The following is a 12,820-nucleotide window of genomic DNA, read 5'->3' on the forward strand; positions in this document are numbered from 1 at the left end:
CTTCAACCTATACCTTTCTAACTGAGATCAATTCTCTATCTAACATTTCATGTACCTGATAAAAGAATAACAATGCTTTCCATAAACTTTCTGCTTAACAAGCTCTTGTTGAAATAACTTGTCAAATTCTACTTCTTATTTTGCTTCTCCTGTTCCTCCTCCTCAACTTTTTTTTTGCTTAATCTTTTCTTTCTCTTACTATTAAAATTTATTTTTCTCAGGATCCTGATCAAGGATTAAATTCTTTCCTCAAATTTTTCTCCATCTCACTTAGCTCTATCTCATTCCTAACCTCTTGCTTCTCCACAGTGCTATAAAAATTTCCCATTCCCATTTTCTAAGTATTAGCAAAAATATTCCCAAATCCTCCCAAGATAGTAAGCAATTTGTAATGTTATGCACATTTAGTCATGCAAAATATTTCCATATTAATATGTTGCAAAAGAAAACACAGACAAAAATAAAGCTTAAAAAAATAAAATTTTAAAGAACAGTATGCTTCAACTGCATTCAAATTCCATCAGGTTTTTTTTTTAATCATAGGTCATTCAATATTGTCTTGCATCTTTGTATTTCTGACAATAGATCATCATAAACTATTGTTGTTTAGTTTACATTTTTCTGGTTCTGCTCACTTTATTTTACATCAGTTCATGTAAGTCCAGGTTTTTCTGAAACCATCTTGCTCATTATTTATAAGACAATAATATTACATCAAAATCATATACTACAGCTTGTTACTACTCTCCAATTGATAGGCATCCTCTCAATTTCCAATTATTGACCATTACAAAAAGAACTGTTGTAAATATTTGCAAATATAGCCCCCTTTTTTTTTCCAGATACAGACCTAGGATAAGAAGATATGCACACGTTTGTAGCCCTTTGTGAATGGTTTCAAATTACTATCCAGAATAGTTGGATCAATGTATAATCATATTTTGATTTCTTCATTTAACAATGAAGTTTAATGTAATTTATGTGGTCAGTTTTTGTAAAGGTTCCATGTACCACTCATAAAAAAATATATTCTTCATATTATTGTTCTGTAAGAAATGACTAGCAGGAAGATTTCAGAAAGGCCTGGAGAGACTTACATGAACTGATGCTAAGTGAAATGAGCAGAACCAGGAGATCATTATATACTTCAACAACAATACTATATGATGATCAGTTCTGATAAACATGTATCTCTTCATCAATGAGATGAACCAAATTGGTTCTATTCATTCAATAATGAATAGAACTAGCTATACCCAGCAAAAGAGCTCTGGGAAGTGAGTGTGGACACTGCATATCATTTCCAATCCCTCTGTTTTTATCAGATTGCATTTTTGATTTCCTTCTCAGGTTAAATTTGCCTTATTTCAAAGTCTGATTCTTCTTGTGCAGCAAAATAACTGTATGGATATGTTGTATTTAACATATACTTTAACATATTCAACATGTATTGGTCTACCTGCCATCTGGGGGAGAGGGTGAGGAAGAGGGGAACAGTTGGAACATAAGGTTTTGCAAGGGTCAATGCTGAAAAATTACCTATGCATATATCTTGTAAATAAAAATATATAATAAAAAATAAAATATAATTTTATTCTTTTATTTTCCTATTGAGTTCTCTGTAGATTTCTATCATATCTAGTTTATCTAAGATTCTGTTAATTTCCATATTTATTTATTTTTATTGGATTTATCTAGTTCTGAGGAAGGAAGGTTGAAATCCTTCACTATAGTTTTGCTATTAATTTACACCTGTAATTAATTTATCTCTTTAAAAAAAAATTAATACTATAACATTTGGTGCATATATGTTTAGTATAAGTTTATTTCATTACCTATGATCTCTTTTAGCACAATGTAATTTTTTCTCATATCTTAATCAAAATTATTTTAATTTTAATCTTGAGATCAATATTGCTATTTTTGCATTTTTCTCACCTGAAATGTTATAAATTCTGCTCCAATCCTTTATTTTTATTCTATTTGTATCTCTCCTCTTAAAATATATTTCCTGTAAACAACATATTGCCGCATTCTAGTTTTTTATTCATTCTGCTATCCATTACATTTTAAGGGTGAATTCATCCCAACTAGTTATATATTTCCTTTCATCCAATTTTCTTTACTGTTTATGTTCTTCTTTCTCTTTTTAACTTATTCTTCCTCAGAAATTTAATTTACTTCTGACCACTGCCACCTTAATACTCACATAATTCTAAAAGTCCCTCTGGTAAACCATCTACTTGCCCTTCTATTTCTTAATAAACACAATAGGGAAAAATTTCTTTCTCTATTGGACCTGCTCACACTCTTATAAATGAAGAAAATGTTTATAAATTCAGGTGACCTCAGGTGGTCCTCTTCACCAGTGAGGAGTAGCCTTAGGACTATTTCTACCTCAAACACTCTTGTTCCCTGTGGTCTCTCTGATGGGTACACATTTCAACTCACTTCTCTCCCTAAGAACTTAAACCAAAAAACCACTACTATTGTGCCAGTAATCATCATCAACCAGTCCCCCTCTGACATGTATGCTCACTCTTTCTTGCCTAACCTTGACTTGGAACTTCCTGTAGTCAGCATAGCTTGGCTCTAGAGCCAATACCAGGGGACATCTTCCATAACTTCCCTTGATCAACAGTCTGACTCCCCACACCATCTATGGAGTAAAAGCTCCCAAAACTAATACTATTGCCTGTGCAGCTGCCTTTGGACTTATTGTCTGTTTTCTCAACAGAATCTCTGTGTGGTATCTACATAGTCAATATTACCCCAGGAGGGAAGATTTTTTTTTTCATTGTCTTCTTAAGTTGTCTTCAACTGAACTACTGCTTTTCATCAACTTCTAATTTTTTCTGACCCACTAAAATTTATTTTGAGGCATTCTTTTAAATTGCTTAGGGAATTTGTGAAAGCCTGATAGTGGCCTACCTTATTTCACCATTTTTCCCACAACTCCCTCCAGGATTGCATATTCAGAAAATAAATTTGACTGGAATATATATTGTAGTGAGGAGAGGCAAGGCAGGGAGGCTATTGAAATAGCCAAGGAAAGAAAGGGTAGCAGACTCAATGAAAGCAATTGATGTGTGAATTTAGAAAAGTAACATTTTCAGGAAATGCTGTGAAGGTAGATATAATATTTGACAATATTATAAGCATTGAGTGAGAGTAAAGTATGGAGTGAGAGTAAAGTATCAAGAATGACTGCTAAATTATATGACTGGGAGGAGGATAATTCCATTGAATGTAATGGTGAAGATAGGCAGAGAAAAAGATTGAAGATAGAGGAAAGAAATCAAATTTCTTTTTTGGATATGTTGAGTTTGAGATACTTATGAGATGTACAATTTAAAGGAATTTATGATGCATGCTTGATCTTGGAAGAGATCCAAGAATCAGTTGCATAATGATTATAATTAAATCCATGGTAGTTGATGAGATAACCAAGTGAGATAATATAGTATAAAAATGAGGGACGGCCTAGGTCACAGTCTTGGGGAAAATCAATTTTGTACATGATATACATTGAAAGGAGACTGGTAATAAGGAAGCTGATAGGTAAATAGGAGAAGAATAAAAGGAAAAGTCAGTGGTACAAAAACAAAAGCATAGAAAGACTATCTAGTTAGAGGTAATAAATACTATCAGTTTCTGCAGAGAGCTCATCAATGAGGATTTGTAAAAGATCGTGGGGCATAGTAACTAATGGATCATTTAAACTTTATGAGGAGGTGATTTTAATTGAAAGATGAGGAATAAAATTAGATTGCAAAATATTTAGAAAAATTTAAAAACAGAAGAACTGGAAATATTCGGTGTAATCAGAAAAGAGATAACATAAATGACATGACATACATGGTAGAATTTTGAGGTTTGTTTATTTTTTAAAGTAAGAGAGACATGGACACATTTTAGATAGGTTAAAATAAATATTAAAGAATTAAAATGATAGTGTGTTATAAAACACAAGAAAGGATTGGAGTAAGGTCACTTTTTCTTTCAAGAACAGAGTAAAAGAGGAGATAGTGATAGAACAGATTTGATTAGCTTAAGAAGAAGAGGAAGAAGAGAGAAAAATGTTTTTGATTTTGGTTTTGGTTTTGGTTGTTGTTATTATTGCTTGTTTTTAACCAGAGAATAACTATATATTTAGAAGGAAGGAAAAAGTATTCAACTGGTCACTGTGGAGGGTAGCATAATGAATAAGTTAAAAGGAGAATTCTATTTTCTGTGGCATATATGTAGTTGACTTAAGATGCATACATTTGTGGTGGACCTAATCAGAATTTCCTGATTTTCTCCAATTCCATTCTACAATATGAGTGAATATGTGTGAAGGAAATTAGATGAAAAGAATAACTGGGATTTTGTGTGCTATGATTGGTATTGCAACAAGGGGACAAGAGATTAGCATGTGGAATTGAATTGGTTTATCAATGAGTCAAAATAGCAAAGAAATGAGATTTTAGGTAATGGAGGAGTTATGGCCTGAGAGAACAAAAAGTTATAGAAAATGGAATCCACACTGAATGAGGATGTAGGACAGTTTTGAATGTCATTCATAACCATAGAGGAAAAAAATAGATTAATTAAAGATTTAATTAGATCATTGTATTTCAGAAAACATAAATATTAGAGTGGAACAGTTATAGTTCAAGATCAAAAGTCTGATTATATCTCTGGTTAGCTTAGGTTTGCTTGAAGGTATTCCTCTGGTTATAGGTTTTGAGTAGATTGAGAACCTAAGAAGTTGGGGAATTTGAGAGACTGTCAAGATGTATGTTGAAGTCACCTTGTTTGAGTATAGATTATGGGAAAGGAAAAAACACTGAGCCAAACACTGTACTCATTGAAAGTGGAAAGGTTGGGGTAACTAGAGGGTGCAGTACATAAGAACACTGGCCCTGAAGTCAGGAGGATCTGAATTCAAATACAGCCTCACATATTTCACATTTACTAGCTGACCCTAGACAAGTCACTGAACTCCAATTGTCTTACCAAAAAAAATAAAATAAATAAATAAATAAATAAAAATCAGAGAACAGAAAGAGAATGACCTGAAGTTCTATAGGTAATAGCCATTGGGAGAGTGATTAGCCTTGACAAGCAGAAAATACATTTGTTTTTAAGATCTTAAAAAATATGAGGAGATATTGGGGACTGACAATAAGGGGCTCACAAATGAGAAGAGATGATAGGGTTCTAAACAAATAGCTTCACTTTTTTTCAGTGAAGCCTGTTGTATAATCCTGAACTAAGAAAGTAGGGGCTGCTGTTGAAAGATTTAAGAAGGAAGAAAATTCTTGAAACCTGTGCTATGGTGAGTGGGAATAGAGAATCAATAAAGGGGGAATTAAAAAAATAACCTTCCTCAGTGAGTTTTCCCTACTAATTCAGTAAAGCTATTCCTTCTTTGAGATCTGATTACATTAGAGAGAAAGCTTTAATTAGGTAATCAGATAGGAATACTCTTTACCACTTGTATATGCTAATTTAAGTTAGTCTTTAACAGTCATTAAATGGGAGTGGGAAAGGATACAGTGCTTTAGAAGGCACCAGATATTCAAACTCTCAATCTGAAATCCATGAAACAGTAGGGTTTCTTATACTTCAGATAATACTGAAAAATGATAGTCTGCCTAATAGCATAAATTAACCACTTTTATTTGTATACTTAGATTTTTTCAGCAATACATTCTGTCAATAGTCAATTTGAAATAACATTGGTTTTTATTTTTCTTGTGTGAGAGATTTTGACTACATTGTTATGGCCAAGTTTTTTATATGTGGAGGTAAGATATATAACAGAATAATATATGATAGGTAAGGAGTCAATTCAAAGATTGAGATCTAATAAACTGAGTTGCAAAATAAGAAATCTCACAAGTGTCCCTAAGACACTTTTTTGTCAGATAAAAGATATTTTGAGTATAAGGATGTGATCACCTATTTGAAAACCAGCTCCACTTCACAATATTTATAATCCACAGATAAAGGAATGATATGATATCTGTTTATAATAATATAAGGTGGGCATATGGCTATTTGCGCACAAAATGTAGTTTTTGACTGAATGATGGCTAGCAAAAAAACTGGATTCTGTTACAGTAGAATTATTGGATTATTTGTATAGAATCTAGAGTTAATTCCCTAAAAACTCTTTTTCTCTGCATTTTATATTTTCAAATCTTAATTATGTTCATATTCATTTAAGTTCAGATGAGGCCTGTGAATAAAGGGAAGAAAAAAAATAACTAATTTCAGTAATTGATAAAGCAAAACTAGACACAACAAAGACCAAGGAAGTGAACATGCTTTCCCCCTTCTTCCTAAAATTGTCTAGTTTATAGAGGAAGCCCTGCCTGGATCTTCTAGGGAGCTCTATTTTCATGTTATTAATTTTAACAGCCAAGCATATTTACCAGTATTTTGTATCTCATTCAATATTTCTCAGAGTATATTTAATATAGAATATTTACTGATTGAATTTACTTAAAGAACACTTGGTGAATTAATAGTTTTCATCTTGGATTACATTTGGAAAATTGTTCAGTATTTTCAATGAGAGGTTTATATCCTACTGCCTACACAAACCATTGCTATGATATTATTTAACTGCAAGTCATAAAGCATTGTAATCTTCATAAAACCAATATTTACAAAGAATAAATCGAGAGATGTATTATAAATATAAGTACACTCTTGCTTATTATCAATAATTCAAGGATTAGAATTTTTTAAAAATCATCAAATAACTGTAGTGGGCTGCCCCTGATATGAGAAAGAAGGATAACAAATGGATAAGCATAAAAGTTACACTTATTCTCCAAAAAATGTTGAAAGACCCAGAAAAAGGTCCATAGGACATTGGGAATATTCTCTATGCTTAATAAATATTTCCTTGAATTGAAATGAACTGATTCTAAATTCTCAGACATACAAATCACAGAGGCTAAAAGTTGGAAGGAAGTTGGGAAGCCAAACATAAGCAGGAGTCCTGTGTCTAATTCTTTTAACAAATGTCCTTCTGGGCTTCCTAGCTGGAGAAACCCACTACCTGCATAAAAAAAAAAAAAAAAAAAAAAAAACTTAACCACTCTGGATCAACACTTACTAGCTTGCAGAAGAGCAGACTTAGAGAGAAACTTAGATGAAACATCATAGTTTTTGAAGGAATATAAGGATCAAAAAGGATTATATTTCTTCCATTTGGCCCCAGATAGGAGAGATAAATACAGTGGATGGAAATCAGAGAAAAGTAAATTTATTTCAGTGTAAAGGGGGAAATTCAATGTAGGAGGAAAATTCATTCAAATTCACTCCTTCACAGTCATGTCTTCCTCTTTCTGCTTCTATATCTGTTATATCCATCCTAGTCTTTCTTCTCATATGATTCCTACTCAAGGTCAGGTCCATGTCATCTCATACTTATACTATTGCAGAAGATTCCTAGTTGATTTCTCTACCTCAGATTTCCCTTTTCCAATCCAATCCAAAGAAATATTCCTAAATGACAAGTCTAACCACATTATTATCTTACTCAGTGGATTCCAGTTCCCCAGAACCTCATCTTTTGACATCAAATCTACCTTTCTAGCTTTATACATTCCTCGCTTCACATACTCTTCAAATTAACCATACTGGACTTCTTGGTTTATAATTAGACTCATCTCCTATTTCTGTACTTTTGCACATCCCTTTGTGCTTTTTCCCCATCTCTGCCTCTGAGAATCCCTAGCTTTATTCAAAACTCAGCTCAACTACCACCATTTTATACCAGAACTTAAGGTATTGTTCACCCCAACTGTGCACCCCCAAAGTATTACCTTTTATTTATTTTGTATGTACTTGTATGTGTAGATGTCAATTTCCCTTTTTGAATGTTAGCTTTATTAGGGCAGGAACTATTGGCATTTTTGGCTTTGTATCTTCATCATCAAGCACAATTCCTAATAGATTCCTGGCACTGAAGAAATGTTTTACATGTGTGTGTGTGTGTGTGTGTGTGTGTGTGTATAAATGTTCTAGAGATCACTAGGCCAAGAGAGCAACTGATACACTTTTACACATACTGCCTGTAATTATCTACTCTGAAAATTTAATTACCAGCAGGTGATCACAGATTGATGGCATGTTTTTAGTTTTTTGTTTTGTTTTGTTTTGTTTTGTTTTACCTAAGACTATATAGCCACTTCCTCATATTAATTATCCTTTGTAGGGAAATTTATTATTGTGAAATTGATAACTACTGCTTACTACAGTTACTAGTTTAAAATACAGCTTCATTTAGAGAATGTTATCAATAATTTTCAGATTTAGTTAAAATATAGAGTACCTCATCAACCCACATCTTCCTTAATTGACAATCTCACCTGCCAAGAAGTAGGAAGTAAAAGAGTTGACTGAATAACTACATTCTGTAGCAATAATTCCAAGACATAAAATGTTTTATCTCTTTTATTCTTTGTGTGTTTTTGTTTGTTTTGTTTTGTTTTGATGAGGTAATTGGGGTTAAGTGAACTCAGATCCTCCTGAATTTAGGGCTGGTGCTTTATCCACCGCACCTCTTAGTTGCACTTTATTTATCTCTTTTGAAGGCTGATAATAGAATATTAGAAATTTATAAGGGAGTAAAGGTAAAAACATATTAGAGGCAGGCATACAATAAAGCATCATTACTGTGATCAGGATAGAAGAGAAAGTAAAACTATTAGCACTAGATACAAGAATTTTTTTTAATTACAATTGTTAGTTTTTTTGTAGAGTAAACATTCTTAAACTAGTATGAATTTGTATATTTACTTTTTCAAAATATTTGATAAATAATTGATTTCCTTTGTAATCCTATATTTTGTCATAATTTTCAAAGGCAATAAAATTGTATTTGTTATTTTTTATGTATTTAAAAATATTTTGAGAGTTTGACACCATATTGTTAAACATCTCCATGGTACAAAAGTGTGATGAATTCCTTGTGTAGTGAGAGAAGAGAAAATGGCTAAGGACAGAATACTTAGGTTATTGATTTTTCAATGCAATAAGAATTCAACAAAGTGAACAGAGAAGGAAAAGCTAGAAATATCAAAGTACAAGGGGGATTTGTAGAATCTGAGATAATAGTATTCATTAGGATATGGGACCAAGAGTCTCCCAAGCTACATAGATCTAAAAAACACAAAAATGAAGACTACAAAAAAGTCTATTGCATTTGGTAATTGAAACATTAGTGGCCTTATGGAGAACAGTTTATGACAGTTATAATAAATGCAATTGAGTTGTAAAGTTTGGAGGAGTAAGTAGATGGTGAGCAAGTAGATAATGATAACTCTTTCAAGATATTTGGCAATAGGGAAAAAAGAGATACTGTGACAGGCTGAATGTTGAAGAAAGATTAAAGAAAATTGTTGAAAATTTTTTTTCTAGGTGACACATTCCTAGATATATATGTGCCACTGTGCATCTGTACATATATGGTCATTATAATTTTTACATACATTTTATTTATCCATCTTCTAATGTTGTATTTTAAACTAAATTTATTTTTCTACAATTTTTTAAAGCACAGAACTGTTACACTTCGCAGACAACCTGTCGGGGGCTTGGGCCTAAGTATTAAGGTATATATGTATATTTTTCCATTTCCTATTACCTTCTTAAATTATGTGTATGAACAGCACACAATGTGAATTACTATTTCATTTTGGTCAATGTGTTTTCCAGGGAGGTGCTGAACACAAGGTACCTGTCGTCATCTCAAAAATATTCAAAGATCAAGCAGGTAAAAGAATTCCTCTCTACCAAAAATTATATTATACACTGTTATAGTTTTTGAAAAATGATTACTAATTGGGTTCAGTTGGGGAAGATTTTATATTTCCCCCTAGTCTCCAGTTTTGACTGTGAACTATGATGTCTTTTACTTTTCATTTTAAACTTGTAATACTTTAAAATTTGATAAATTTAGCACATGGAATTTAGTTTTTATTATCTTGTGTTAAAATTTAATTATTTTACTTTATATTTAAATTGATTCCAAAAGCCTTAGATGATGCTGATTCAGTTTTCCTATAATGAGTATTTTTTAAATTTCAGTGATTAAAAATTAGTAATGAACAAGTCACTTGTTTCCTTTGTATATCTACTTTCATTTGCTAGTCATATTGTTTAATACACCTAATCTCCTAAATTATGAGCATTTATACATCTTTTTAAACTGAAAGAATATATACCAACACATCTTATTGACTGAAATTTCCAAGCAACATACTGAAAAACAACATAACATTAACAAAATTAAAAGAATAGGTGAGAGAGCAATAAAAATATGATAATGAAAGACCCCTCCCAGATGCATTAGCTAATGCCAAAAGGACCAGTGATTAATTTACTGTCCAGTTCTTCTGAGGGCTTATCATTATATGGGTAGTTAATCTCACCCCAATAGTCATTATCACACTATATACACATCTTGCATATCATTTTGTTCCTAAAGGTTGCATTTTTATTGTCTGTTCTTGGCAGAAGCCCCTATGGAGCCAGACTGAATTTAATTTTCTTTTATATAGTTCCTTTTAACTACTCCTACTCAGATACACCCTAAGCAACTTGTCCATTTCTTCTACAAAGTTCCTTTTCTTCCAAATAGCATTAAAGAAGCCCATCTTCCCTAGAGAATTAAACCTGTAGAATAATCTCAAGTAGAAACAGCAAATATAATCTGCTATAGATTTACTAAAGAAATAATTTAATTCTTACAACATCCAAGAATGAGGGAAGGAAGGAGAGGATTATTTTAGTACAAGTCATTTGTGATATTATGATTAAAGAGATATCAAAGGAAGCTGATAATAGAATTTAGATTATTTTTAGAATAATTGTATGTATTTACTGGGAGAAAAGTGCAGTTATATATATTTAGTTCAAATTATTTTCTATAAATCAGCATTTTACTTCTTTTCTTCATGATTTTTATACATTCATGAAGAAAAGCATTTAAATGTTTTAATACTTGTTCTGTGATATTGTCTTGCCTCGTAACTAAACTGAAATGATATAATGAAAGTGTTTTGCAAAAAAAATAAATGTTTTAAATTAGTTGCTGCTGTATAGATAATAATAATAAACTATTACCTTTATTACTGTTTCTAACCAAAGATGCATTTTTAGAAATTATTGCTGATAGCACTAAATAATATGCATTTCTCTTTCAGAAATCCCTTCTAGACCTAGAAATATGCACTTAGGTGCTTTACTTTCATTATCTATAAAATTAGGGAACTCTCTTAACTGGAATTCTTTAATTGTACTCTAGAGACCCTAATGAAGCTCTGAGGTCCATTCAGGAGAACTACAAAGTCAAAACTATTTTTGTAATATTGTCATTTTAATTTCTTTTAAAAAATTTAAATGCATTATTTAATTTAGCTAATGCATATATATAGATATATATGTATGTAAATATATCTATATACATATATCTATATCTATACACACACACACACACATGCATATAACTACATATATTTAATTATGGACAATCACATGCATAAACACAGTCTACTGAGACCAGGAATATAATATCAATTCTACATGTGAAATCATACAAAACATATTTCCACATGAGTCATTTCACAAAAAAATTAAGAATAATGAAGTGAGAAAATGACACTTTGATTCATTCTCAGAGGTAGATCCATCAGAATTGTCATGGATAATTGTAGCAATAGAGTAGCTGAATCTTGCATAGTTGATTAATACTACAATAATTGCTTTTACTATGTTACAGTGGTTTGGTTCTGCATATATATATATATATATATATATATATATATATACACACACACACACACACACACACACTACCAGGTCACACTACCAGGTCAAATAGTATGCACAGTTTTATAGCCCTTTAAGTGTAGTCCAAATTGTTCTCCAGAAAGGTTAGACCAATTCACAGCTTCACCAACAATGCACTAGTACTCAATTTTTACATATCCCCTTCCTCATTTATTATTTTTATTCCCTTTCATATTAGCCAATCTGATAAGTGTGGAATCTGAGAATTGTTTTAATTTGCACTTCTTTAATCAATGCAGATTTAGAACATTTTTATTATATCACTATAAGTAGCTTTGATTTCTTCTGATAACTACCTCTTCAATTCCTTGGACCATTTCTCAATTAGTGAATGACTTATTTTTTATAATTTCCTACAAATTTGAAAAATGAGGCTTTTATTAGAAATGCCTCCATAAAAAAGTTTGATATTAATTTATGATTGATACTACCTTTTTAGCAATGTGTAGCTTCTCTAATTATCTCTTTTCATTAAGTGTGTTTTTACTTTTGCTTTAGCAGAGATCATGATTGCTACACTTACCTTTTTTCAACTATAATTGAACCAAATGTCTTTGTTCCAAATGTGTCTCTTTTTTTTTTTTATACATGACCAAAACATTATTTTGCTGTATAAAAAGAATCAGACTCTGAAATATTGTACAATTAGCTTGTGAAGGAAATCAAAAATGCAGGTGGGCATAAATATACGGATTGGGAATTCAATGTAATGGTTTTTAGTTATCTCCCAAAGTTCTTTCTCTGGGCATAGTTGGTTCAGTTCATTACTGCTCCATTGGAAATGATTTGGTTGATCTCGTTGCTGATGATGGCCAGGTCCATCAGAACTAGTCATCATATAGTATTGTTGTTGAAGTATATAATGATCTCCTGGTCCTGCTCATTTCACTCAGTATCAGTTCGTGTAAGTCTCTCCAGGCCTTTCTGAAATCATCCTGTTGGTCATTTCTTACAGAACAGT

The 12,820-nt window shown here is 31.6% G+C and overlaps 1 protein-coding gene across 2 annotated transcripts in view; it reads left to right on the forward strand.

Moving 5' to 3' along the window:
- SNTG2 (syntrophin gamma 2) overlaps window positions 1–12,820 on the forward strand; it is a 628,864-nt gene that overhangs the window by 255,869 nt on the left and 360,175 nt on the right. Inside the window, exons 3-4 of one of the 2 annotated variants that reach the window (XM_031951163.1) lie at window positions 9,564–9,620; window positions 9,724–9,781. In XM_031951163.1, coding sequence (XP_031807023.1) covers window positions 9,564–9,620; window positions 9,724–9,781 — 115 coding nt within the window. The remainder of the gene's footprint in view (window positions 1–9,563; window positions 9,621–9,723; window positions 9,782–12,820) is intronic. The other variant, XM_031951164.1, reaches the window with a different exon arrangement.

The sequence above is a fragment of the Sarcophilus harrisii genome, chromosome 2, assembly GCF_902635505.1.
Source record: "Sarcophilus harrisii chromosome 2, mSarHar1.11, whole genome shotgun sequence".
NCBI lineage: Eukaryota > Metazoa > Chordata > Mammalia > Dasyuromorphia > Dasyuridae > Sarcophilus > Sarcophilus harrisii.